General features: G+C 39.4%; 4 protein-coding genes and 5 long non-coding RNA genes across 18 annotated transcripts; 4 read left to right on the plus strand and 5 right to left on the minus strand.

Annotated features, from left to right (window-relative positions):
• Nucleotides 1–294: 294 nt before the first annotated feature.
• On the minus strand, nt 295–1,621 carry LOC130700399 (uncharacterized). Its single transcript, XR_009003780.1, has 4 exons — nt 1,544–1,621; nt 1,202–1,437; nt 1,052–1,135; nt 295–889 (listed from the first exon to the last, which is right to left on the minus strand). It is a non-coding gene; the product is annotated as an uncharacterized LOC130700399 (long non-coding RNA).
• An 836-nt stretch (nt 1,622–2,457) lies between these two features.
• On the plus strand, nt 2,458–4,588 carry LOC130700398 (uncharacterized). 7 transcript variants are annotated; one of them, XR_009003778.1, is made up of 6 exons: nt 2,458–2,719; nt 2,816–2,996; nt 3,054–3,172; nt 3,272–3,313; nt 3,373–3,885; nt 3,943–4,588. It is a non-coding gene; the product is annotated as an uncharacterized LOC130700398 (long non-coding RNA). The 7 variants fall into 7 exon arrangements; XR_009003777.1 differs by having other exon boundaries at nt 3,378–3,885; XR_009003775.1 differs by having other exon boundaries at nt 3,272–3,885.
• LOC130700395 (uncharacterized) lies at nt 4,534–6,129 on the minus strand. Its single transcript, XR_009003770.1, has 5 exons — nt 6,045–6,129; nt 5,703–5,939; nt 5,552–5,626; nt 5,287–5,483; nt 4,534–5,230 (listed from the first exon to the last, which is right to left on the minus strand). It is a non-coding gene; the product is annotated as an uncharacterized LOC130700395 (long non-coding RNA).
• A 674-nt stretch (nt 6,130–6,803) lies between these two features.
• LOC130700529 (disco-interacting protein 2 homolog C-like) lies at nt 6,804–7,357 on the plus strand. The gene is made up of 2 exons (XM_057522578.1): nt 6,804–7,024; nt 7,088–7,357. Exons 1-2 carry the CDS (start codon nt 6,983–6,985, stop codon nt 7,355–7,357), a joined length of 312 nt encoding a protein of 103 aa, XP_057378561.1. The 5' UTR covers nt 6,804–6,982.
• A 7,586-nt stretch (nt 7,358–14,943) lies between these two features.
• Nucleotides 14,944–15,668, minus strand: LOC130700482 (uncharacterized). Its single transcript, XR_009003807.1, has 3 exons — nt 15,533–15,668; nt 15,123–15,469; nt 14,944–15,020 (listed from the first exon to the last, which is right to left on the minus strand). It is a non-coding gene; the product is annotated as an uncharacterized LOC130700482 (long non-coding RNA).
• A 2,270-nt stretch (nt 15,669–17,938) lies between these two features.
• On the minus strand, nt 17,939–19,875 carry LOC130700481 (uncharacterized). Of its 3 annotated transcripts, XR_009003805.2 has the most exons (7): nt 19,284–19,875; nt 19,102–19,215; nt 18,904–19,035; nt 18,497–18,833; nt 18,298–18,403; nt 18,045–18,158; nt 17,939–17,972 (listed from the first exon to the last, which is right to left on the minus strand). It is a non-coding gene; the product is annotated as an uncharacterized LOC130700481 (long non-coding RNA). The 3 variants fall into 3 exon arrangements; XR_009003804.2 differs by having other exon boundaries at nt 18,298–18,833; nt 19,102–19,186; XR_009003803.2 differs by having other exon boundaries at nt 18,298–18,833.
• Nucleotides 19,876–19,893: 18 nt separating this feature from the next.
• Nucleotides 19,894–23,049, plus strand: LOC130700473 (elongator complex protein 2-like). Of its 2 annotated transcripts, none has more exons than XM_057522525.2 (11): nt 19,894–20,070; nt 20,148–20,346; nt 20,411–20,533; nt 20,595–20,822; nt 20,880–21,119; nt 21,184–21,407; nt 21,470–21,619; nt 21,684–21,867; nt 21,936–22,082; nt 22,144–22,804; nt 22,871–23,049. In XM_057522525.2, exons 1-11 carry the CDS (start codon nt 19,924–19,926, stop codon nt 23,001–23,003), a joined length of 2,436 nt encoding a protein of 811 aa, XP_057378508.1. In that variant the 5' UTR covers nt 19,894–19,923; the 3' UTR covers nt 23,004–23,049. The 2 variants fall into 2 exon arrangements, with proteins under 2 accessions (XP_057378508.1, XP_057378507.1); XM_057522524.2 differs by having other exon boundaries at nt 19,895–20,070; nt 21,933–22,082; nt 22,871–23,037.
• A 453-nt stretch (nt 23,050–23,502) lies between these two features.
• LOC130700475 (uncharacterized) lies at nt 23,503–25,023 on the plus strand. Its single transcript, XM_057522527.2, has 3 exons — nt 23,503–23,660; nt 23,725–23,819; nt 23,883–25,023. Exons 1-3 carry the CDS (start codon nt 23,594–23,596, stop codon nt 24,930–24,932), a joined length of 1,212 nt encoding a protein of 403 aa, XP_057378510.1. The 5' UTR covers nt 23,503–23,593; the 3' UTR covers nt 24,933–25,023.
• Nucleotides 25,024–25,163: 140 nt separating this feature from the next.
• On the minus strand, nt 25,164–26,338 carry LOC130700477 (uncharacterized). Its single transcript, XM_057522529.2, has 2 exons — nt 25,964–26,338; nt 25,164–25,892 (listed from the first exon to the last, which is right to left on the minus strand). Exons 1-2 carry the CDS (start codon nt 26,233–26,235, stop codon nt 25,397–25,399), a joined length of 768 nt encoding a protein of 255 aa, XP_057378512.2. The 5' UTR covers nt 26,236–26,338; the 3' UTR covers nt 25,164–25,396.
• Nucleotides 26,339–26,387: the final 49 nt, after the last annotated feature.

The following is a 26,387-nucleotide window of genomic DNA, read 5'->3' on the forward strand; positions in this document are numbered from 1 at the left end:
AAAAATTTAGGGTATATATTTTTTCTTAGGAAATCTTAGGGTATGCCCACTATATAGCTATACAAAAATCCTTTTGATTTTCTATCGCAGGACGTGCAAAGTATATTGCAAGGTAAATTTATAATATTGATATTCTATTATTATTTCATGTTTTCATTATCATTTTAATTAAAAAAATTTACTATTGATAAAAATATAACGATAAAAGTAAAAGTAGAAACGATAAAATTGAAAATAAGTTAAAATAGTATAATAATAAATAAAATTTAAATGAAACATGTCTCCGTTATATCATTTCATTCTTCATAATTTTGTTAGATGGAAAGTTAAATGCACTAATCGGCAACATACATTAACTTTATTCGACGCAATGTAGTTAGCAGATACTTTTAGTCTTTGGCATTTTATGAAAGTTGTTTTCATTGTGTTATATATAGGCTGAAAAAATATTTCAACATGAAGAGCAACATCAACGTTGTAAATAGTTTCTTACGGTCCATCGCAAAAGACCTTTCGGTCGATTTCCGTCAGGTACTGCAAAACAAAGTATATTGAGTTTTGATTTGATAAGACAACATTTTAAACTTTTGTTGTCGAACAGTTATTGCCTGAAATAGATGATCCAGTTTTAGCCGCATTATTTTGGACAACGGCGGGACTGTTAATCTTGGTGATAGTAGTCATCTTCGTCATATGTATGTTGCTCGCTCGTTTAAATTTCAACTCAGAAACTGAAGACAGATGTTTGTAGGTATGAAAAAGAAATTTGTGGCTCGAAAGCAGCAACCTTCGGGTGTCCAAGAGTCACGTCCAACGACCGTAACCGAGATGAACATGTTGATGCCAGCTGACCAACCGATGTTGGGAAGTAATCAAAATCGCTATGAATCTACAGAAGATATCTTAGAGGAGATTGTGTGATAGTAGCGGAGGAAAAATTGTGGGTGTCAACTTCAGTTAAATGTATCAAAACTGTTCGATAACCTGCAATCAATTAGAAATTTTTGTTTGAATCTTGTTTCAAAAGCAAAATAGTAAATTATTAACATACGTTTGTTGCAAACAAAACATCCGGGTGGTTACAGGGTAACACTTAATGAAGTATCTTTGGCCTGTTAAGTTTTCTGGTTGATAACTGTTTTGCAAACAAAAAGTTTTAGATGGTGCAAGTTGAAAAGGTAATAATGTGTTTATTTTTTACCCAGGGAAGCAGAGGCCACAATCAACTTCCATTTTGGCATAACTAGGCAGGTCACTAGCAGTCAGTGGTGGGTAACGATTAAACATGGGCACACAAGGAATGCAGGTTTCACGCATCAAAAGAACAGTAATAGGACTTGTGCATCTTGGCAATCTGAATCTTTTACGAAATAAACAGTGGGCGCACTCCGGTGATAAACCTTAATCGGCAACAACTAGATGTCGTGTTCTGTCCCCCTATTCAAGAAGAAAGTCGCAATGATTTTGAATAATTACGTTATCTGCTAACGAAATATTTACGCGGTCAGCCTTTACCAGATAGAAGATACAAATAAAACTTTACCTGCGGTTAATTTTAAACCTTTTTTTGAATTAGTAAAAATTATTCCCGAAGAGCGATGAGCAAGGCACTTGTGAACTGGTAAAGGTTAGTAAGCAAACTATCTGCGCAATAACTGAACGCTGGTCTCATATCTTGTTAATGATAAGATATTTCTAATCTATTTTATACGCTTATCGTTATTTCAACAGTCGGACCACGGCTCCCCCCCCCCCCTTCCTTCTATGCAAATAGGAGGGCGCCGTCTCTACTTCTCTACTTTTCGAATTTGCCGGTCGGAAGTGTGATGGATGTACGCGTCTGGCCGCCCACGCTCGACTCGGACGACATGGCCAAGAAGAAGTTGAGAAGTTTCTATCGCGCTCCCGCCACCAAGATGTTGGCCGACTTGGGTTGCAGCGTCTCGACGACCGGCATGTTTGCCGGCATCTAGATGATGCATAGATGGGGAAATTTTCGTCCTACATGGTGATTTTTCTCTCTCATAGAGGGTGAAGCTCTTTTTAACGTAGATGGCGTGCAGAATTTGAATTTAAACGAATTTTTGGCAGGTTCGTTTAAGTTTTATACTTGTTTAATCAGCTTGGTAGCTGAGCGAAACTAATTGATATCAAATTGCAGAAGAGATAATGAGGTAGCCTCAGCAGCCACCAGAATCTTAAAGACCCCACGAAATCATGCAAACGAAGTCTTCTAATAAATCGCATTTATCGCTCCTTTATTTATTGTAAAAATAAAATGTTGTCAAGGTAATTTTCAAAGAAAGCAAGAGACGACTTAGTAGATCAATCTTATATTTTTTGGTATGATTTAGCTCAATTAGGCAACATCTAGCTTAGAAAAAAAGGGGAGGGGAGAAAAGAAAAGTATAAAAACCGCCTGAGTCGGTAGCAATCAGACGGAATTCGCGAAGCGCAGCTGCTGGTGGTGTAACTGTATAGGTAAAGCTAACCTTAAAATTTTATTTTTATGAACTTTAAAATGTTGCCATTGAAATTTAATGTCTTTTAGCTTAGGTGTACTGATTACTTATTGCTCCACAACAATTTGTACGGGTTTAGAGAGTAGATAAATGCAGTTTAGTTTAATGGTAGGACTGTTCCATCGATTAAACTTCGTTTTATTCTGTGCAGCTTTGAATACCTGGCTGGATGGTAATGGTTACCCTTAATTCTCATGGTAGGTTCGTAATTTACTTTCCAAGTAATTCTTAAACGTGCAAATGTTTATTGAACGTGAAATTTCAAGTTTTTGTATTGCATTGGTGCTTGTAAGTTGTTTGCAAGGTCTTAAGATCCAATTGAAGTTCACAAGGCAAGTCAACATGTGGCTGGATGGTTGTTTGCTTAATGTCTTGTCTTGGAAGTGTGCCGTGCTGAACATCTATTTTTATGGTAATTATGTAATTTATTTTCTAAATGGCTTTTTAGGTATTCACATGTGTTTTGAGGATAAGGTAAGGTGTAATTCAATTTGTCTTTATTTGCCTTTGATATTTTACTTTTTGTCACAGCTAAGCCCTCTGTGAGCCACGTGTCTCTTTGGTGCTAGCATTCCGTTAGCTTGCATGGTGGAGTTGTTGTACACGGCGCATTGCACTGTTAATTACTTGTTTGGTATATGGTTCTCATGGTGGGTACATAAATTACTTTCCAAGTTTTTTTAAACATTCAAGGTCTTGTTGAATGTGATAAATGAAGTATTAATTCATCTGTACTTTTTCTTACACAGCTTCTAATCTGTGTGGTGATTTGTCTTCAGCTGGTAATGGTGGTGGGTTTCAAGTTCAGGATTTCTTGTATTTCAATTTCTTTCTATACTTCTATTTTTAGTGCAGAAGTATTTTGGACATCTCATTGACCGAGATTCTGCGAACTGACCATGTTTGTTGGCTTCTAGGCAGGTGCGTGACTGTTACAGTGTAATTGTTTAAGAGGCATATGTGGGGTTCTGTGGGGAGAATGCTTGTATTAATCTTTTCCCTTCCTTTGCTTTTTGTAGCTGAATGTTAATCAGGCTCGTTTGTTGGTTTTGGTGAGATTGCTGTGCAATTAAGTCTGGGTGCATGTTTAGTTTAGTTGGTGCCGATTACTATTTTCCTGCTTTTTGCATTTGGTTAGGTGCGGAGATGATTAGAAGGCAGAGTGATTGCTACTGTTGCTTTCTAAATTGTAGAAAATAGAGTACAGGTTGGGGTTTACTTTACGTTGAAGTAACAATGTCGACGTGACGTGACGAAGTTCCTTCAAATAAGCACATTGTTTTGAATATCGACGTGGCGTAACGTAATAAAGCACGTGTCAATGGAATCGCTACGCTACGCAGTTGGCTTAATCAGAGAGAAGGTACATCCTATCGGTCTTTATATTTGCGATTTTTAATCCTTTTTGAATTGGTGAAAGCTATTTCAGACAATGAGCAAGGCACTTGAAAGTTACCAGATTAACTAGCTGAGCAAGCACAGGGAAGTGATCTGGTGTTTAAAAACGCAGACACAGATATATCCGGATATTCCTTACTCCTTTGAGAACAATTGCCGCTTCCTAATTTTGTATATGTCCCGCCCTTTGTTACCAGTCGTAACATATGCATATTAAAGTAGTAAATCGTGTTTACTTTTCTTTTCGAGCTTGAACTGCAGAGTTGTGCAGTGGTAAAACGTAACCAACCTCCCTGCAAATGCATGTGGTTGTGTAAGAGTGTCCTGCCTTTACTGCGTAGGAAATCATATGCAAAAATGGTTTGGTTTCCTATAAAAGTATCGAAGTAGGCTTTTTAAATTTTCACATGTTTGTTGAGTATGAGGTAAGGTACGAATCTATTTTTGATACACAGATACGGATATACGATAGGGGAACGGGTTTTACTCTAATTTTTTTGACAAACTTTTACCCTGTCCATCAGCCCTCTGTTATCTGTTATACAATGATATCAGCCCATGTGTATCCAGCATGTGTACGTATCTACCTGCCACTATATAAATGGGTGTGTACTAAAACTTTTAAATTGTATTTCGGTGTTCTTTTGCAACAGACATTTTGGACGGCTTTCGCCAGGAATTGTATAGCAGGTTATGTTGATAGCATGGATATATTGTTCATTTTTTCATTAATCATTTATTTTAAAAATTTACTATTTATTGGGGATGGGGAAACTTTCTTTCATTCAAAATAGAATTTGAAACATTAACAGATAAAATTAAAAATCGAAATTATTAGCATGGTAAATTAAACATGCCTGCGTTTATATCGTTTCTTTCTTAAAAATTTTTTATAGCTGGCAGGCTGAAAATACTGATAGGTAGCATACATTAACTTTATTCGACTCCATTTAGTTGGCAGATACTTTTAGTCTTTGGCATTTTGTGAGAATTGGTTTCTTTGTGTAACAAACAGGCTGGAAAAACATTTCAACATGAAGAGCAACCTCAATGTTGTAATCATTTTCATACGGTCCTTCGCAAAAAACCTCTTGGTCGTTTTTAGTCAGGTACTGCAAAACAAAGTATATTGAGTTTTGATTTGATAAGACAACATTTTAAACTTTTTGTTGGTGAACAGTTATTGCCTGAAACAGATGATCCAGTTTTAGTCGTATTAAGTCGGACAATGGCTGGACTGTTAATCTTGATGATAGTAGTCATCTTCGTCATATGTATGTTGCTCGCTCGTTTAAATTTCAACTCAGAAACTAAAAACAGATGTTTGTAGGTATGAAAAAGAAATTTGTGGCTCGAAAGCAGCAACCTTCGGGTGTCCAAGAGTCACGTCCAACGACCGTAACCGAGACGAACATATTGATGCCAGCTGACCAACCGATGTTGGGAAGTAATCAAAATCTCCATGAATCTACAGAAGATATCTTAGAGGAGATTGTGTGATAGTAGCGGAGGAAAAATTGTGGGTGTCAACTTCAGCCGAATGTATCAAAGCTGTTCGATAACCTGCAATCAATTAGAAATTTTTTTTATTGAATCTTGTTTCAAAAGCAAAATAGTAAATGTTAACATACGTTTGTTGCAAAAAAAAAACAACCGGCTGGTTACAGGGTAACACTTAATGAAGTATCTTTGGCCTGCCAAGTTTTCTGGTTGATAATGGTTGTGCAAACAAAAGTTTTAGATGGTGCAAGTTGAAGAGGTAATATTGTGTTTATTTTTTACCCAGGGAAGCAGAGGCCACAATCAACTTCCATTTTGGCATAACTAGGTAGGTCACTAGCAGTCAGTGTGGGTAACGATTAAGCATGGGCACGTAAGGAATGCAGGTTTCACGCATCGAAAAGAGGCAGTAATAGGACTTGTGCATCTTGGCAATCTGAATCTTATACGACATAAACGGTGGGCGCACTCCTGTGATAAGCCTTAATCGGCAACAACTGGATGTCGTGTTCTGTCCCCCTATTCAAGAAGAAAATCGCAATGATTTTGATTAATTACGTTATCTGCCAACGAAATATTTACGCGGTCAGCCTTACCAGATAGAAGATACAAATAAAACTTTACCTGCAGTTAATTTTAATCCTTTTTTTGAATTAGTAAAAATTATTCCCGAAGAGCGATGAGCAAGGCACTTGTGAATTGGTAAAGGTTAGTAAGCAAACTATCTGCGCAATAACTGAACGCTGGTCTCATATCTTGTTAATGATAAGATATTTCTAATCTATTTTATACGCTTATCGTTATTTCAACAGTCGGACCACGGCTCCCCCCCCCCCCTTCCTTCTATGCAAATAGGAGGGCGCCGTCTCTATTTCTCTACTTTTCGAATTTGCCGGTCGGAAGTGTGAAGGATGTACGCGTCTGGCCGCCCACGCTCGACTCGGACGACGTGGCCAAGAAGAAGTTGAGCAGTTTCCATCGCGCGCCCGCCGCCAAGATGTTGGGCCGACTTGGATTTCAGCGTCTCGACGACGGGCATGTTTGCCGGCATCAAACTGTCGTACGCCGCCACCCCGGCCCTCTGCCGGTCCATGAAGCAGGCCTACGAGCTTTACCAATCGAGACACGTTGCACTCTGCCTCAATCCTTATTGCGGACGTGGCTTCTCGTGGTGCTTGTCCAGCGCCAATTCTGGTCAGCAGTCGCTGTTAATCCCGCCTACTGAAGTCGAAGTTAATCCGGCCGCCTGGCTACCCATCATCAGCCAATACGAAGTCAAAAACGCCTTCTGCTCTTATGGTAATTCAAGTCAACTCATTTTTTGTTTTCAATTTTTATTGAAATTGTTTGACCTTTTTTTCTTTTTAAAACCAACCAGGAGTTATGCACAAAAGGACTGGCCACTTCGGTCAGACTGCTCAAACAGCGCGTCTGAATTTGGCTTGCGTCCGGAAGTGCGTCGTCGTAGGCGAAGAACGGCCCCGAGTCCATATATTTACGAGCTTTTCTAAACTGTTTTCTAGCCTGGGTTTGTCACCTAGGGCCGGCTCCACTAGCTTTGGATGTCGCATCAACGTCGCCTATTTCTGTCGATCTGTTTACAGGTATAGGAAAAATGATCGAATCCAAATTTTTCAGTTGAACTTAATCGAAATTTTAAAAATCAGGGAGCATCGAGCAGTGATCCATCGACTGTTTACGCCAATTTGAGGGCTTTACGTAACGGCAGAGTGACAGTAGTGGAACGCGGAGCACCTCACAGTCTGTGTTTGACTGAAGCGGGCAAATTGCTACCCGGTGTGAAAGTCATCATCGACAATCCGGCCACGAAAGGCCAGTGCTGCGATACTCACCTGGGTAAAAATATGGGTCCACGCTCCTCACAACGCCTCCGGTTATTTCGCTCTTTACGGAGACTACTCATTAACATTCATTAGATAACACAATAGGTATTGTGATTTCTGAATTTCTTCTTCTGACTAACTTCTTGAACATTGGGAGCAGCTGAGTGTATTAAAACTGGATACCTTACCAATAGATGGCTATACCGTTTGATGGGTCGTCTGCGGTATAAATCCAAGGTTTACCAAATGTAAGCTGCAGCATATTTCTTATGGCATGTTGTTGTTGGCATGTAATCGAAGTTTTCTAATTTTAGGTGATGGCATTCGCGCTACATTTTAGCCAAGGCCTACTCTACAATGGGTGGAGAAAGAGAAGATGGATGGAAGAGTGAGCCTACAGCTGAAAAAACACTGAGAGTGCATTACTATTAAGGTATGCGTTAAAGTAATAGAGTGTGCACATTTTCTAATGGGTAGTACCATCTTGTGTGAATGAATCCTGTATAACAGCAATCCTTTATAGTTCTGTCACAGCTAAAAGCCTCAAATAATTCTGCTTCTCTTGCTAAAGAACAACTTGTCCTTTACGTTCAGAGTGTTGGTGAAGCTGGGTACTCAAATGGCCCTAAAGATGTTTTGCTTTGCTGGCATTGCAGGGATGAACATCATACATGGACTCTTTAGGTATGAAAGGAATTTTCTTGAAAAAATTTTGAATTTCTGACGAAGCATTTCTCCTCCTTTTTGCCAACCATGTCTAATCTACAAAAAAAAAATTTATCCAATAGGAAAGGATTTTCAGCATGCTGGGAACACAACTATCAACAATGCAACATTCTACGGGTGCTATTTTATCATTCAAGAGCCTTATACAATGATTTTCATCTGCAATTTGTATTGCCTTTCCCAAGCTTCTGTCAGAAGTTGAATCTATGAGTCATGTAAGTCACATGAGCAACAATTGATATGGTTAATGGTGTTGCTTTTCTTTTCTTGGTATAGGCTAATAGTAACATTGGATCTGAAAAGACTCTTGGTTGGGGCAAGACATTGAATAAATTGCAATGATTGGATGGATGACATGACATTTCTATACTTCATTCGGATTCCCGAGACGGTATTTTATATTTAAAAAATTGAAGTGCATATCTGGGCTCCCTTCCTTTCCGTAGCCCCGTTTCCCCTTGACTCGTAATAAGCCCGTAGGGGGTCATGCCCCTACTGTACGGTATATATAAAAACAACATATACCGAGGTTTGGAGGGCTCTGGCCGGAAAGGGGACGTGGAGGTCCGCTTAGTCCGATGATGTGTTCACGGAGGGCGACGTGGCTACCCACAAATCCGAACTAAAGGTTAATCGCTCCAGTAAAAATGTTCCATATCTTCGGCTCTTCTTCCGGCTTCTCTTAGCCAATCACCGGGTAATCTCCCCGGTGGGTCAACAAGGCAGTGTCTCCCCCTGCCTGGGTTGACGGCAACTTTTGAAAGGGTTATTGTGCCTTTTTAAAGTTGCAAAAGTAATTCTAATGTACAGAGAATTGTCAATAAAATTTTTTTTATAAAAAATTTTTGCAAAATTTGTTTCTTTCATCGCCTGTTACCGCTGTGTTCACAAATTACGTTTATCATTTTTTTTTATTTAGCAAGCTCAATTCACCTTTATTGTTTTTGCCTTCTTTGATGGTAAGCATTGTTTACATTGGTTTATCGTTTATCTGTAAGTATTCAATTATTATTTACTACACTCATTGAATTCTTCAACTTAGACTCAAGTAACGTGTAACATCTGGATATTTTCTGAAGTAACTTGTATTAGATTGTTATTTTACTCGTATGGGAACCGATCCTCAGACATTTAGCGTGCAACGCCGATGCTCTAACATTGAGCCACGAGATCTATCTAGATTTTTTATTATCGCAAATCATATGTTATCGTCTAGACTGTTTGTGCAGTCTTGCACAACTATATCTTTATCTGTCTGTTGGTAAAGCATTTAGCCATACCATAGCTCTGTGGTAGAGCACTTAGCTGCGATTCGTGTTACCCTGGGTTCAAGCCTCTATTGATGTATAAAAAATGAAGCAGAATAAATGTAGAAGAGAATATTGCAGCATTTCATTTCAATTTTATTCTATTTGTAAATGTAAGTCCGTAAGTCACAAAAAAAAGCCAACTTGACATCATATGATTCATGGCTCATTGGTAGAGCATCGGCGCGTTGTGCCGAACATCCAGGGTTCGATTCCCTAACGCTTGCTGTTACGCTGGGTCAAGCCTCAATTGATGTATAAAAAATGAAGCAGAATAATTGCAGAAAAGAATATTGCAGCATTACATTTCAATTTTATTCTAAGTGTAAATGTAAGTCCGTAAGTGACAAGAAAAAAGCCAACGTGACATCATATGATTCATGGCTCATTAGTAGAGCATCGGCGCGGTGTGCCGAATATCCAGGGTTCGTTTCCCTAATGAGTTATGATTGAAAGGTCAATCAAAACAAATAACGCTCTCAGGTATTTATCAATAACTAAGGATAATACATACATTGTGGCTCCATGTTTGGATAAAAAAAAACAAGGAAAAAAAGCGCATAGTAATTATAAAATTAAAAACACAACGTTTGCTTTTTTTTGTTAAAAAAAAAATAAATTGTATTGACATTACTCTGCACATATAAATGATTTTGCAACTTTATAAAGGCACAACAGCCCTTTCAAAAGTTGCCGTCAACCCAGGCAGGGGGAGACACTGCCTTGTTGACCCACCGGGGAGATTACCCGGTGATTGGCTAAGAGAAGCCGGAAAAAGAGCCGAAGATTTGGAACATTTTATTCCAGGAGCGATTAACCTTTAGTTCGGATTTGTGGGTAGCCACGTCGCCCTCCGTGAACACATCATCGGACTAAGCGGATCCCCACGTCCCCTTTCCGGCAAGAGCCCTCCAAACCTCGGTATATGTTATTTTTATATATACCGTACAGTAGGGGCATGACCCCCTACGGGCTTATTAGAAATTTAGGGGAAACGGGGCCTCAGAAAGAAGGGAGCCCAGATATGCACTTTGATTTATAAAAATATAAATGTTTTACGTTCCGTATATATCAACGGTGAAGTGACAGTAGCGTTCTTCGAAAATCTTGCATCTCTTTTCGTCTTCTGTTGTTGAAACAGAGAAATATAACGGCTGGACATCTTTTACGGTTAGCTGCAAAATTTCATCATGAAACCTGGAATGAAAAAGAAAATTACGATCAAGGTAAAATGTGGCCACCAAAAAGTTGAGAGAATCTTTTAATTGTACTTTACTCTGAACGAAACAAATACCGTAACAAGGGAGATCTGGACCATGTTTCCAATGGGAACTTAACTATGCCCTTCACTTTGACATACCATTAGTGAGGGTTGGACCACAATATCCATATCCTTTTAATGATACTGATAGTTTTCAATTAAAAAATATCAACCTCCAACAAAGTACGGGCTTGTCACATGGAAGTTTCCTCTCTGTAATTTAAGATATTTGATTTAATAAACTCGTGATCTCTAAGCCATCAACCAATTACCAAATTGTTCAAGAAGACACCTTCGGCAGATTGACAGTCACTGATAGAAAATCAATAATCTTTGCGGCCCCTTCGCTTGCTGAAAAGGCAAAACACTCCTCAAGTAAGAGGACAAGATCCTATCACTGCAACTGAATATTATCAGAGTAACTCCAACGAAATATTCCAAAGTGCTTTCAACTTCAGCCAACAGTTCACTAAAGAAAATGTGAACATTCCCTTCGCTATGCAGGGAATGTTGCTGTAACAAGCAACCAAAGTTGTCTCACAGATTGGATGGGAAAATGGAAAAGGTTTGTCCCTAGATAACCCCACCAACCAGTACTGTGACATCACTGCTAATACAGAGGAGGAAATTCAAAAGTTATTTAAAATTGAATAAATATTTTACCATACAAAAATTATCTTAAGCATACGATGAGACGGCTATTGACATATTCACGAAGTCTGGTTTTACAAAGTCTAACTACGGCCGCCAGATGTCCCAAATCATTGTTATGAAAAGTTGTATCAGAATTGTGCTTGTGCTGTAGGTTTTTATTTAACAATAATGTAAACTTGTGAGTGTAATCGTGTGAAGCTAATTAATTCTGATGGATATCAAATAAAGGTGAGGGTTTTGAAATATTTGCTTGGATTATTCTGTGTGTGGTATTGCTTTAAAGTGGTATATGAGTCATACCTGAAAACTGAACTTCAACAACTTTAAAAGGCCATGTTATATTAATCTACTATAGTTAATGTTTGAAACTGCACAGATCTTCTATACCTTGTAAAGAAGAACAAAGTTGATTTTTTAATTTTCGAAATTATGCTTAATAACTCACTATCTATTGGTCTGAACAAAAAAAGACCGGCATTTTCGTAATCCTCGTGAAATTTGGGGTCGAATGCATGTGTCAGTAGAAAATACCCGAAAATCGTCCAAAATCGCAAATTTCCCTGAACGAAACGATTTTGGCCAAATTGGACTTTTCGCCAAAAACAGTTCAAAACAGGTCAGACACACCTTAAATTTCACGAGGATCACGAAAATCATGTTTGTTTGGTTGTGAGCCCAGTATTTCCGGAGATATAGTCTATTTCCGGTCACTTCCGATAATTTTTTTTTCAACTTCGCAAAAACTAAAAAATGAACATTAATATGCCAAACATTTTAAGCATTTTGATCATATATGAAATGGTGTTGTGGCTTCATTCGTGCTTGTTTTGTTATTTTACTGTTGGTTGATCGCGCGAATTGATATACTTATGACACTACTTCGTTAACAGAGACTACTAGCATTATGTATCACGCTAATGGGAAGTATACCTGTCAAATATAGATCATAGCATGAAGATATACCTCGTGCTATTATTATAATCTTATCGTGTACGGCCATCTGATGTACAGTCAGGTTTAAAAATAAGCCCGACTTAAAAAACAAGCCCGACTTCAAAAATAAGCCCGACTTCAAAAATAAGCCCAACTTAAAATATAAGCCCGACTTAAAAATTTTTTTGTGCGACTTTCATTTTTGGTTATATTTTAAGACAAAAGATGGCGCTGATGGACTTATGGTTTTAATGACAAGTGAATCAGCAGTGAACTGTGAAACCGGTGTCTGATTATTTGTTTTATGTGTTTTACATTCCCAAAAAAAGTATAATAAAATCTAATGGTATGGTTCGTATTTTCGAGTTTTCATTCTTCTGTGTACTTTTGAAGTGAATCACATTAAATGGATTATTTCTGTGCAAAGATTAGTCAGGTGGTCAGCTGCCGTAGCCACAAACTTCTGCAACTTATTACTTTACTTTCATCATGCTATTCAATTATTCGTTGATAGGTATAAAATTTATATTTTGGCAGTCAGAATGATATGATATATATCATTTTGCTTTTTAGACGTAGCTCCTGAAACTTAAATTGCAAAGGATGCTGATGGTGAAGGAAGATCATAAACGACACAAGTCAAATGTGTTGAAACATCATAATTCCATTCTGCTACTTTTTGTTCATTGGCTGTGTCCTGTCTTGTCTGAGAAACACAGCATATGTGGTTTGGCAAACCCCTAACCATCACCATTTCCTCAGTCTTCTCATCATATCTACTGAGGGGTTCAAGCGGCAAGATTTTGTATTGAGGAGTGAGGTATTATACTTGTGTTTCGGCAGTCAGTATGAAATTAATGTGACTATGCCCTTTTTTAGCCTGTGGAATTAAAACTGCAACGAATGCTGGCCCTGAAGGATGGTCACTAATGAAACCAAACTATGGATTGCAATGCATTATGACATTGTTATGCTCTTGGACCACTCATCGTTTCCTGTAAGTTTTAATCTGGTAAAAAGCAGCCAGCTTCTCTATGTGTCAACGGTTAAGAATCTCTATTTCAGCAGGCCACCTTTTCATTGCTACTTTCCAGCCAACACATCTCCTTCCTCCAGTCTTCGCCCGTCTTCGCCTCGCCCGTCGCCACGTCTTCGCCTCGCCCGTCGCCACGTCATCGCCTCGAGGCCGCCACGTCATCGCCTCGAGGCCGCCACGTCATCGCCTGGTCTTTGTGGTATCGTTGTATTTTTTTATTGTGTAGTACTAATTAACACGTTGGCTGCCACGCCCTTTTTCTCCCCTTTTTTTTTAGCTTTATAGGGACGGGCCGCGCTGTTCTGCCTCGTGGCCTATATGTCATGAGGTGGAGCAGTTGCCACTGCCCAAGATTCGCCGTAAGGCGCTGTAGGCAACGCACCATAGGGACTCCCTTTTCCCGATGTGTGGTGGAGACCAGGGGTGTGCGTTCCCACAACGGTCTCCATCATCATGTCAGCCCGGACTTGTCAGCGGGCAAGTCCCCCTTGGTCGCTATCCTTCCGATAACGACGTAGTTAATGTAGTTAGTGGCGTGGCAGCCAACCTGTTAGTTAGTTATTTATTATGTATGTATTGTATTGTATTTTAAAATGTAAACATTAGTGGTGGATTTGAGGGAGGATGGAGGGACAATAAAAAATATTTACATTTACTTGAATTGAGTTTTTATTTAGAAGTATTTTTATCAACTATTTTGGGGATCGAACTCTTAACCTTTAGCATACCAGTCCAATGCTTTACTATTACGCCAATGACAGTGTTACAAACAACAAATTTTCTTCCTAAATATCCTTGTTTACACTGCAAAGGTAGATACGCTTTACAAATTGGCTTACTACTCGTACAGTTCTAAGTAGCTCAGTGGTAGAGCACTTGACTGATATGTAGAAGGTATGAGGTTCGAATACCAGGCTGGTGTAAACGATTAACCAATGGAAACTTAACATTAAAGGTGGCAAAAACAATGAAGGTGATCTGAGCAAGCTAAAAAGAAATTGATATATAATGTGTGAACACAGCGAAAACAGACAATGAAATAAACAAATTTTGCAAAAATTGGTTTATAAAAAGAAATTTATGTCAATTCTCTGCACATTAGAAATATTTTTGCAACTTTAAAAAGGCACAATAGCCCTTTCAAAAGTTGCCGTCAACCCAGGCAGGGGGAGACACTGCCTTGTTGACCCACCGGGGAGATTACCCGGTGATTGGCTAAGAGAAGCCGGAAGAAGAGCCGAAGATATGGAACATTTTTACTGGAGCGATTAACCTTTAGTTCGGATTTGTGGGTAGCCACGTCGCCCTCCGTGAACACATCATCGGACTAAGCGGACCTCCACGTCCCCTTTCCGGCCAGAGCCCTCCAAACCTCGGTATATGTTGTTTTTATATATACCGTACAGTAGGGGCATGACCCCCTACGGGCTTATTACGAGTCAAGGGGAAACGGGGCTACGGAAAGGAAGGGAGCCCAGATATGCACTTCAATTTTTTAAATATAAAATACCGTCTCGGGAATCCGAATGAAGTATAGAAATGTCATGTCATCCATCCAATCATTACAATTTATTCAGTTTCTTGCCTCAACCAAGAATCTTTTCAGATCCAATGTTACTATTAACCTATACTGAGAAAAGAAAAACAACACCATTAAACATCTCAATTGTTGCTCATGTGACTTACATGACTCATAGATTCAACTTCTGGCAGAAGCTTGGGAAAGGACATACAAATTGCAGATGAACATCATCGTATAAGACTCTTGAATGATAAACTAGCACCCGCAGAATGTTGCATTGTTGATAGTTGTGTTCCCAGTATGATGAAAATCCTTTCCTATTGGATAATTTTTTTTTGTAGATTAGACATGGTTAGCAAAAAGGAGGAGAAATGCTTAGTCATAAATTCAAAATTATTCGAAGAAAATTCCTTTCATACCTAAAGCGTCCATGTATGATGTTCATCGCTGCAACGTCAGCGAAGTGAAATATCTTTAGGGCCATTTAAGTACCCAGTTTCACCAAGACTCTGAACGTAAAGGACAAGTTGTTCTTTAGCCAGAGAAGCAGAATTATTTGAGGCTTCTAGCTGTGACAGAACTATAAAGGATTGCTGTTATACCGGATTCATGAACACAAGATGATACTTCTCATTAGACAATTTGCATTACTCTATTACTTTACCTCATACCTTAATGGTAATGCACTCTCAATGTTTTTTCAACTGTAGGCCAACTCTTCCATCCTGTAACACTTCCAGACTTGACTTGATCCACCGCTAAAATTCTGTGAACACAAAATAATAGCATTAAAAATACTTTTTCGATAGACAAAAAAACAGATATGTACCTAATCCATGTTTGATGTTACTGCCATTTCCATTTCTGGGTTTCTGTACCACACCCATTTTCGGCAGTCTTTATGGCAATATTAATCAAAGCCACATGTCCCACTATGAAATGGATGTTGAAAAGCAAATAAAAACCTGTTGAGATGGATATCAGGAGAATCAGAATAGATCTCAATCAACTTCAGTTATTCCCTTCCCTATAGTACTTAGTGACATAGCATAATAGATATACCTGCCTCAATTCAGAACCATAGACCAACAGAAAAGAACACAGAAATGTAGCTGTGAAAGCAGATCACTTTAAAACACAGGATCAGGTATAGATCACCTAAGAGTAGGCCTAAAATGCAAAGACAAAAATATTGGGCATAATTGCAGTTGACCAAATATAGTAGTAAAATAAAATAATTGTCAAAGAAAAACATGCACACTTGGGTTGCCAAATGGGTAAGTTTGATGCAATCTATGGCAATCCGTATTACCCCCCCCCCCCCCCCCCAAAAAAAAAAAAAAAAAATATCGGCCTTTCTTTCTGTTTTACTGCTACTGACCGGTAGATGGCGATAGCAGTGAAACAGAAAAGAAAGGCCGATATTTTTTTTTTGGGGGGGTAAAACGGATTGCCATAAAAACCACGATGTCGAGAAGTATAATCTAGCGAGGAAGGCAAACAGCACACTGCTCGCGTTTAGGAAATCTAGAAATGTCTGACAAAAATAAAAATTAAACGGATTGACATATTGCCATACTAACTTACTATTTATTTCGGTAATTTGATGCTGCCATCTAGTGTCAAAGATTTCGTCGAATTCCAAGCCAAGGAAATAATCACAAAATTTTGATCACGTTCCGCCATCTAGGTGTCGAGAAAACAAACAAACTTGACAAAGCAGTTTTTCATAACATCAACCGTTTTGGAAATACACCGAATTGAAAAACGACTGGCACGCCAGTACGCTACAGCGCTAGCATGACACATCATAGCTTTTCAATTCGATGTACTTCGAAAACGGTTAACGTTAGGAAAAAAATAACATTTTCCTCGGTATCAGCATTCAATTTGGAGTATATTCTGTCATTTTCAAACAATTCCAACGATGATCAATTTTTGACGGTTTTTGAGGCAATTTTCCCACGGTCATTTTCTTCGTTTTTCTCCATTTTGTTAAGTCCAATGTCAAAACAATGCCGATATTCGTGATCAGCGTTCAATTTCGAATCGGAATAATGTATTTTTAACTAAATTAAGCAAGGATTACGAAAATTGATATCTTTTACACGTGAACCTTATGGCATTTGAATGATTAGAAGTGAAAGTTGCTACAGACCTTACTCTAGCCTCGGACGGTCGCTGAAACCCAATGTAGAAAATCGAATATCGTACCAATAGGTGGCTATAGTGTTTGGGGGACCGTCTGCGGTAGAAATTCCTGATACAAAGTTGCACTCATTTTTTATTCGACGCTTGATACTGTTAAATACTAGTATTTGGTGCTAACATACAATTTGACGTATTACAGTCAGCACTTGAAACACCTGAAATAATTTGATAAAATTTTATATGTTAAACAGGAATAAACCCGTTAATACCTTGGTATTGAATAAAAACATCAGGAAAATAGTTATGTTAATCTATTAGTTAAGATTGGCTATACGTTTATTATTGACGATGACGGCAAATAGGAGAATTGAACACAGATGCTGAAAAAGAAAGAAAAACAACACATTTCTACATATTCATTATAACTTCGTTGCAGCAAATAGCGAAATTTTCGAGAAAGAAACTAAGCTTCACTACGATCTAACGCAATTTCTCGCCTACATTCAAGCTTACTTTCAAAATGTAACAAAGAGTTACTAATGGATCATCCACTAAGCAAGCTTACCATCAAACTGAAGTATTGTTTTTTTTTTTTTAATTAACGCCAACTAACGATGCCTGTGCTTTTTGTAGTTTGAATAAATCTGTTCAACCAAAAACGCTAAGAATCCAAGTCCAGTACCAATGCCGCGAATAAAAACGGCGCTTGTTAGGTCAGTAAGTTGGATTGGAACTTCGCGAGAGACTTCGCTTTTAGAGTCTGCGAAACACTTCTCCGCCCTCGGTATTGTAGGTAGGTTGTACACCCAGTGACGAAGAATGCCAAACTCAAACAAGTCCATTAAACTACTTACCTTTTGTTGGTGATAAGCCAACTGGAAAAGAAATGAGAAAAAAACAAAAACAAAAAAGCTTATTTAATATCCCCATTTAACACTTTGGCTTGCTCTTTCAAGAATTACCTACGCTCTGCTCATCGCCTATGTGTGAGAACTTCCCTTCTTGAAGAGGAATGAATAATATCCAGTTGATGCAGAAAGCGTTTTCGATGTCTTGAATCGGCATTTCTTTTCTTTTTAATATTGTGAACCGACGAACGAATAGCCAAATGTTGAAAGCTAATGGAAAAGAAAATATCAACTCTTTAATGGATTCACGAGACATTGAAAGTGGATAATCAGTTTTCTTACAAATGGATACGCATATCGGCCGGTTTCCAACATCGCATTTAACTTCAAAGGATCGCCAATAATACGACCAGGCTTGCTCTCCAAGAATCTTACAAGAACACCAGAGGTCAAATCCTGTTAACAATTAAGGGAAACACAATGCCTTGAATTTTGTTTTTCACACAATTGTCATTCATGAGACATATTAATTTGCAAGTCGATCCATGCACGCTTAAGGATTGTAATAATAGCAACAATTAAACAATTATTTTACCAATATCTGTTCTCCCATCGACGTGTCATGCCTAAAAACTATTGAAATTTCTATTCTTGTGGCCGAATCTTCGAACAAGTTTATGGTTGGTTTCATTCAGGGTTTCCTAAGCAACAAAGTGACAATTTCAATATAAGAATTAACCAACGCCGTAGCTTACGAACACAACTTTCAGTCATGGTTCGAAACGACACGTAACTGAAAGCTTCACCATTGCGCCCTACTGTTTGTTGGTAAAGTAAGCTTCAAGTGGCATTCGGCTTCGATAAAAAAAAACAAATTAAAGGGCAAAAAACATGAATATCACCTTGATTTGTCATGATATTCACCATACAGATCATATGAAATCCAAACGAAGTAAAGATTTCTTTGCTGTGAAATATTGCTTACTTCTTTGTCTTCATTGGGTTAGTTGTTTCATTCTGTATCTATTGTAGATGGGATTGAAGCGTCCTTTACATTCCGTTGCGACATCCAACTAAATAGTCATCACGCTCACTACGACGAAAAACGCTAATCAAGATCAATAACCATACCTGAAACAGATATAAATTCAGAAATACAATGAATGAAAAATTTGTATGAACAAATAGCATTCAATATCACCATTGGTTGATATAGACCAACAAAAGCGAACAATCGGTTTTCTTCTCCTGGTGTTGTCTAGCCTTCAGTCCATTGATAAGAAGGAAGACTTTGCCGAGCATTGCAAGATCCGAACCTTGCAAGATACCCTTACTGAATAAAAAAAAATTTACACTTAGCGTATTGGCTAAAAACTAATTCATAATACACTTTTCTTACTTTTTCATGTATAAGTTGGCAAACCAAACCATTATGCTTGCCATATTTATCAGCAATGGTTTGATTAATTAAAACAAAGGAGTACCTATGGAATAGGAAAGGTAGCTTTTGTGACTAAAAAAACACAATTAATAAACAGACTAAAATAAATCAGTCAAATAAACAAATCAAGTTCAACCTACAAAAGTTCAATTTTGCTGCTAGCCATTCGATCAAGTAACAGTTTGATGCAGTCCAACTGTACGTACCATTTGGTACTCACTGTAAAGTGTCGCAAGATGGGTGCTAAATCGAAATAAATTATAATACTTACAAAACTGTTCGCCTAAACAGAGGCTAAGACCAAATCGCCAGTATGCTCAGGTATCTGGCGCGTTTACTAATGCCAATTTATTAAGACAATATCAATTTACGTGAGCATTCAATTCGAGACCTCTTGAATGCAAATTAAGTATTATATTTAACTACTGGCAGACCAAATAGTCAAATACCAGAGCATACTGGCGATGGGTGCGCGCTATTTCTGGATCAAGTTGTTTTGCAGCCGTTTCTATGATTGTGTATTTGTGTATCATGGCCTACTATAATAACGGCCAGCAAGCGCGCAATACCCCCCTGCGCCTAAAACTGAATTGCCGGAGGGGCCTAATACCCCTTGGGTTGGGGGGATTGGTCAGCTGCGGCATCTGTTGATGATTGATGGAACAATATGACTTTCTAAGTTTAAAAAACTCGTTGCCATGACAATTTAGAACACACCGGTAAACGTGACCATGCCAACCATCCTGGTGTGAACTTCTGCCAATTCAATTCTTGTCAACAATGATGGCTGGCACTGTGAACAACGTGGTTGTAGGCTCTGCCTACACCAGTGTAGGCTGTAATCGCACCCCTCATGCTCTGGATTGGGGAAATAACAATTTGGTTTGTTTTGCTGCTTCGCGTGCTGTGGCTGTGTATGATCCAAAGGTGCGGAAGTTGTAGGAATAGTTTGCAAAGCCGTCTGTTTACGTTGCCATGAGGTTTGTTACATTTTTATTTTCTAGTTCGCTGGCAATCACGGGAAGATTTTGCATACGCTGTATGAACATGAAGACCGCGTCAACTGTGTCAGGTGGATTCAGGATGGAGAGTTTTCACCAGAAAAGGAAATTCTTAGTGGGTCTGCAGACAAAACAGTTATTGTTTGGGCTTACAGCGAAACTTCACATGATGTTGGTTGCCAAAGAGTTTCCAAATTAATAGGTTAAAATAATTTCTTGATAAATGTATGAACATGCTGGGCAATTGTTTCCAAAACTTCTTCTAGGTCTTGATGCAAGTGTCAATTCAGTAGATGGATTCTACTGGAAATACAACCATAATGTTGCCACAGTTGTTGTAGCAGTAGGCGGAGACCAAATTTGTGTTTGGCTTCGAGGTGGTCAAGATGGTACAGTAACTTTAGCACCCATAAAGTTCAAATCTGTCCTAATATTGTACTTCTTTTACAGATGAATGGAAATTGCAGCAAAAATTTTCAACAAAGCCTGTTTTGATGTTTGATTGTGTAGTTAATTTATTGCAGGGTTGTGAAATCCCTCTTATAGCCTGTGCTGGTGATGATGGATCAGTTCAGCTTTTCAACTTTCAGATATTAGACAAGGAACTTTCTTGTGTCAGGACAATGAAGATTCCTGGTCACGAAGATTGGGTTCGTGCTTTGGCTTTTACTGCTGAAGGTATTGCCTGTGATTTGTATCTTTCCATCCTTAAGCTTATCTTTGTTATTCTTACAGATGGTGGTGATTTGCTGCTCGCTTCTGCAGCCCAAGACACTCTCATTCGTGTTTGGAGGATTTCTCCAGAAAGCAGCAAGGATAAATGTGATGGTGACAAGTTAGCCCTCCAATCCAATCAAGGACAGTTCAGCATCATTTGTGAAGACGAACTGAAGTTCAAATGCCAACTTGAAACTGTTTTACAAGGTCATGAAAATTGGGTGTATGGCCTTCACTGGCAGCCATCCGAGTTGAAGGGTGAGTTAAATTGGAGCTCAAAGTTGCAACATGCCTGGTGGTGATAAAATCTGTTTTTTTCTAGATGGGTGTCGTAAAAATCCTTTGAAATTATTGTCCTGTTCTATGGACAAAACCATGACAATCTGGGGTGCGGATCCATCCAGCGGCATTTGGTTTGACCAAGTACGTGTTGGTGAAGTCGGTGGGAACACATTAGGACTTTACGGGTGTCGCTTTGGCAATCAAGGCACCTCGATTTTGGCCCATGGCTATCAGGGAGCTCTTCATCTATGGCACGACATTGAGGTACTATTCGTTTCTCTTCTTTGCCAGACGAATCCCTTACCTAAGTGTATTATCATCTGCAGGGCCAATGGCAACCAGGCGTCGTGTGCAGCGGTCATTTTGATTCAGTAGACGATTTCATATGGGACTGCAGCGGTGATTTTGCTATTACTGTTAGCATCGATCAGACCTCTAGACTGCACGCGCCATGGATTCAGGAGTCCAACGAAGAGGTTTGTTTTTGTTTGTGCTGAATTAGAAATCGCTTTGAAATCTGTTCCAAAATTTCTCAATTAGATCACATGGCACGAATTAAGTCGACCCCAAATCCACGGTTATGATTTATCTTGCATCACTTCTCTTGGACGTTTCCGGTTCGCTTCAGGCGCAGAAGAAAAAGTCATCAGAGTTTTTGAAGCGCCCCATAATTTCCTGGAAAATTTTGCTCGTATCTGTCACATCGACGTGCCCCTTCCAGAACGTAACAAGCTTCATTATCCTGTGCCTTCCAAATGTCCGGCATTAAATAGTTGTTCTTGGGTGAAGTAGAGAGCGCTCCTCAAGGGGCTGCAGTTCCAGCATTGGGCCTTTCCAATAAGCCCATCTACCAAACGGATGGCCCCACGGTTCCCAAAAATGCCCATTCAAAATCAGATTTGTACGCTGAAAACCACTTTACTCCAACTCTTCTTATGGGTAATAACTCAATAACGTATTCGATTATTAATTCCTTTAGTTACTTTTACCTGTTTGCCAGCTCCGCCAACGGAAGAAACTCTCCTTCAAAACACGCTGTGGCCTGAAGTTCAGAAGTTGTACGGTCACGGTTATGAGCTATTCAGCCTGGCAGCTGATCCTCAGTGCCAACTGTTGGTGTCGGCCTCGAAGGCCCAAAAATCCGAACACGCATCCATTATCATTTGGGATACGTCCAATTGGAGTCTCATTGGAAAACTGGAAGCCCATGCCTTAACTGTATCACAAATGGCATTTTCACCTGACGGCCAAAAGCTAGTGTCCGTGTCCCGTGACAGAAATTGGGCGGTACATGAAAAAGTGCAAACGGATGAGGGCAAATTTACCTTAAAGACGGTGGCAAAAGGTAGCGGTGGAAGTCGGATCTTGTGGTCATGCCATTGGTTTCCTGATTCACGTTGTTTCGTGACTGGATCACGTGACAAGCGCGTCATCGTTTGGGAACCGGTTGCAGATGATACTTTGTCGTACAGGATAAGTGGCCAGCCGCTGGAATGCGCAGATTCCGTCACAGCTGTGGCCTGTGGTCCCAGTATTCTTCCGAACGGGTGTTTTCTGATTGCCATCGGTTTGGACAACGGCCAAATACAGTTTTACAATTGGACTCCAGCACCATCAGATTCCATTCCACAGTGGGAACTCCTGGCCACCCTGAATCAAAGGTATGTTTACTGTAAGTCATTTATATCTATCAAAATTAATACGATAATGGGTTATTGTTACAATAGTCAAGCGCATCATAGGACGGTCAAACGGTTGCGATTCCGGCCAGTTAATGAAAACGATGCTAGCAAGCAGACTCTCCAGCTGGCCTCATGTGGGGCCGACAACACCTTCAAAATCTTCAATCTTGCATTTTAAATGAAAACTGATAAGAAGATTTTCTTGTAAGTTGTAAGTTCTAAAATATACTTTTCAGCATATAAAAACATGTGATCCGTCACGCCATGTACAAATATCTGGCTGTGGCTTTTTTGTGACCTAAATCGCAAAGTTCGAAGAGTGCTACAACTGCGGTTTCTAAACATCTGCACAAAGTGACAAACAACATGACAAATGTTCGGTTGTGAGTGTGATATGCGAGCTTTCGGTATTGATACAGGTCCCAACATCCCGTTCAAATAAATCTAAGGACTGTTTACACGTTGGACTTGGCATGTCAGTGGTTTGTGGTAACTATTCAAAAGGCTGTAGTGGCAAACTGGAATAATATGACATATCCGTGTGGGGTTTTGCTTGTGATAAAATAACAACTTGCTCAACAAATGGCCGACCTGCTGTACACACATCCTTTGTTAGAATACCACATGTCGAATAAATGTGTGAATACATGGTTGAAAATACGCATTTCTGGTTCTATGTGAGTTTGTCTCCAGGCTTTGCATTTCCTAAATAAGAAAAAGCTTCGGTTGGGCGTTGAAGCAACTTAGTTCGTTCTAAAGTCTGAGAAAATGACGGTGTTACATTTTACTGTTCTGTTTACTACCCTTTTTTTGCTGCTAGACTCATCGTCTGCAGGTAAGCTTAACAGTGAATACATGTAAACGACAGAATGAATTAAATTTCCAAACTTACCTTAAAGATTGCACGTTCAATTTGGACACCTCTTCACCTGCTTATCCTCCTCACCTCGTTGATTCTTTTGGGAAAATCATCCAGCCGACTCTACAGAATGGGGTAGTTACACTCGTTGTACATACACTGGAAACTAACTTCCATGGCTTGCGGTTTCCTTCTTAGGTTCGTATTATCACCTTAGCTGATAACCAAGACGTCACGGTAGCCTGTGAAGGCACTGGCAACGTTCTCACGGCTACCAACGTGCAAATCAATTCAGGGAAATGTGTCACTGCAGGATCTTCTCTTCAGATTGGCACTCAGAACTTGGCATACGGATCATTAGGCTGCAAAACGGCTGTCAAAGAGACCATTAAAGAAACTGGGACGTGCGCTGTTGGTGGAACACAAATTGAAATCGGTTGGCAGGTCAGCACAAGGTTCATCAACCAAATGACCATTTGTCATGTCAAATCCACTGCCAATACTCTGTACTCAATCAACGCCATCTGTGGAGCCAATGTCGCCGCCGATGATAAGTCCAATTTACGTCCGTCTTTCCGTAAAGGAGCCTTTTACGTTGGCATTAACGTAGACACTGCCTACAGCCAAGCCGGGCAAAACGTCAGCGTGGCAAATATAGTCGGTTCTGCCCAACTTGCGACCACGTACATTGACGTGGGCAAAAGTTATTATTTTGCCCGTGGTCACTTGGCTCCAGATGGCGATTTTATTGATGCTGGAAGCCAGGACGCCACCTACTATTACATCAACGCTGCGCCGCAATGGCAATCCTTCAACAATGGCAACTGGAAATCGCTGGAATTCGGAGTCCGCGATCTCGCCATCGGCCGTGGTCGTGATTTGACGATTTACACGGGAACTCACGAAATTCTGACGCTTGCCGATATTAACGGTGTTCAAAAGCCAATCTACCTGGCTAAAGATACCAATAATAATAATGTCCTTCCAGCTCCTAAATACTACTGGAAAGTGGTCCATGATCCGGTCACTAATACTGCCACTGCAATCATCGGCATCAACAATCCGCATTTGACGACGATTACAGGAGCTGATGTTTTCTGTGCCGACGTTTGCAATCAACTCACCTGGATGACGTGGACCAACCGGTTTGAGATTTCCAAAGGTTACATGTTCTGTTGCACGGTCGACTCGCTCCGCAACGTTGTGGCTCATGCCCCCAACCTGGGCAATTTGAATCTCTTGGTCTAATAGAGATTTCAAAGAAAAATAGTTGTAAGTGCAATCTAAAAATGATTCTATGCCTGGTTGAATTTGCTGGAATAAAACATGATTTGAAGAATTCAGTCAAAACGTTACTATTTGCAGAAATGTAAGGATCTCAGTACAAACCAAAGTGAAATTGTAAAACAGAGGAAAACAGAGCCAACTGACGCAACATAAAATAGAAAAGCAAAAGTGCATTGTGCAAGTAAATTTTAAATCAGAAAAAGACAGGTGCACAATAGGAATACAACAGGTGATATTAATAGTGGAAGGTTTAAGAACTACCCAAATTTGGTGTGAATGGCTGTTATAAAACTGTGTGCATAGTTTAACATGCTATAGAATTTAACTTTTAGTTTGCGAAACAAACAGGTAATCCAATCTTTATGCTTACGTTTCCTTATGGATGTTTCTTCTCGTATCCCTGAATGATGAGGTTTACGGCATAGCTAGGTTAGCCCTTGTTCTGTCGAGTTTTCAGAAGCAACTGTCACTAACGAGAAAATGGCGCCTGCATTAGAATCATTACTGTTAAGATGGGAAGAAGGAACTAGAGAGTTATTGACGGAATCGATTTCCGTAGATATAACAGTTGGTACTGCGAAATTTTCATCGATTACAGGGGAATCATCACTATCATTACAATAAACGTAGGGAAAACTGGCAGGTGTGCAACCCCAAAGTATTCCAATTGTTGTGTAACCAGTGGATAAGGTCAGTGTTTCCGTGAACGTTGCCGTCACTGTTTTCGTCTGCTGGACAATCAGACCCAAACACGTAAGGAACTGACTGAAATTGACAGTCGATTGACCACAATCGCCCACCGTGATACTTCGTTCATCAACAATTAGTTGTCGAAACCACTCCAGAGTGTATGCATCGTCAAACGAACTGTAGATTGCATACGATGGCGTGGTGGTTTGCGGCGCAATCGTAGGTTTAACTCTACATCAATCAGTTATTGAATGACTTCGATTAACTAGAGAAAGAGCTTTTTCACTGTGGCAATTTTTTACCTGATGACTTCAGAAGGACTAAGTTTCTGGTTATCAAATTCAATGATATGAGGCTTCTCTTCTATTCCGCGCTTCCGTCGACATCGAGAGACTTCCCCAGAAGAAATGAAACAAACTGTTGGTTTCATTACTGTCAATCTTTCTCCGACAAATTCGAGTGATGTCATTTCAGGAAGAAGAGGTCCACTTAGATGGATTTGGGCTTGGCTAGAAGACTGCAATACGATTAAGAAGAATTGGATTAACAAAGTAGCGAACAATGAAAAAGACATTTTGTTATCGGCAGAACTTTTAGAGGAAACATGAGAGCAACAAGTTTCTGTGAAATACAAACGTCAACTAACAGAGCTATCTCTCTTTTATGCCAAAAAGGCATTCAAGAATATTCTGCAAGTAAATCGGTGCACTTTTGTACCAGATGGCC

Source organism: Daphnia carinata, chromosome 8 (assembly GCF_022539665.2).
Source record: "Daphnia carinata strain CSIRO-1 chromosome 8, CSIRO_AGI_Dcar_HiC_V3, whole genome shotgun sequence".
Taxonomy (NCBI): domain Eukaryota; kingdom Metazoa; phylum Arthropoda; class Branchiopoda; order Diplostraca; family Daphniidae; genus Daphnia; species Daphnia carinata.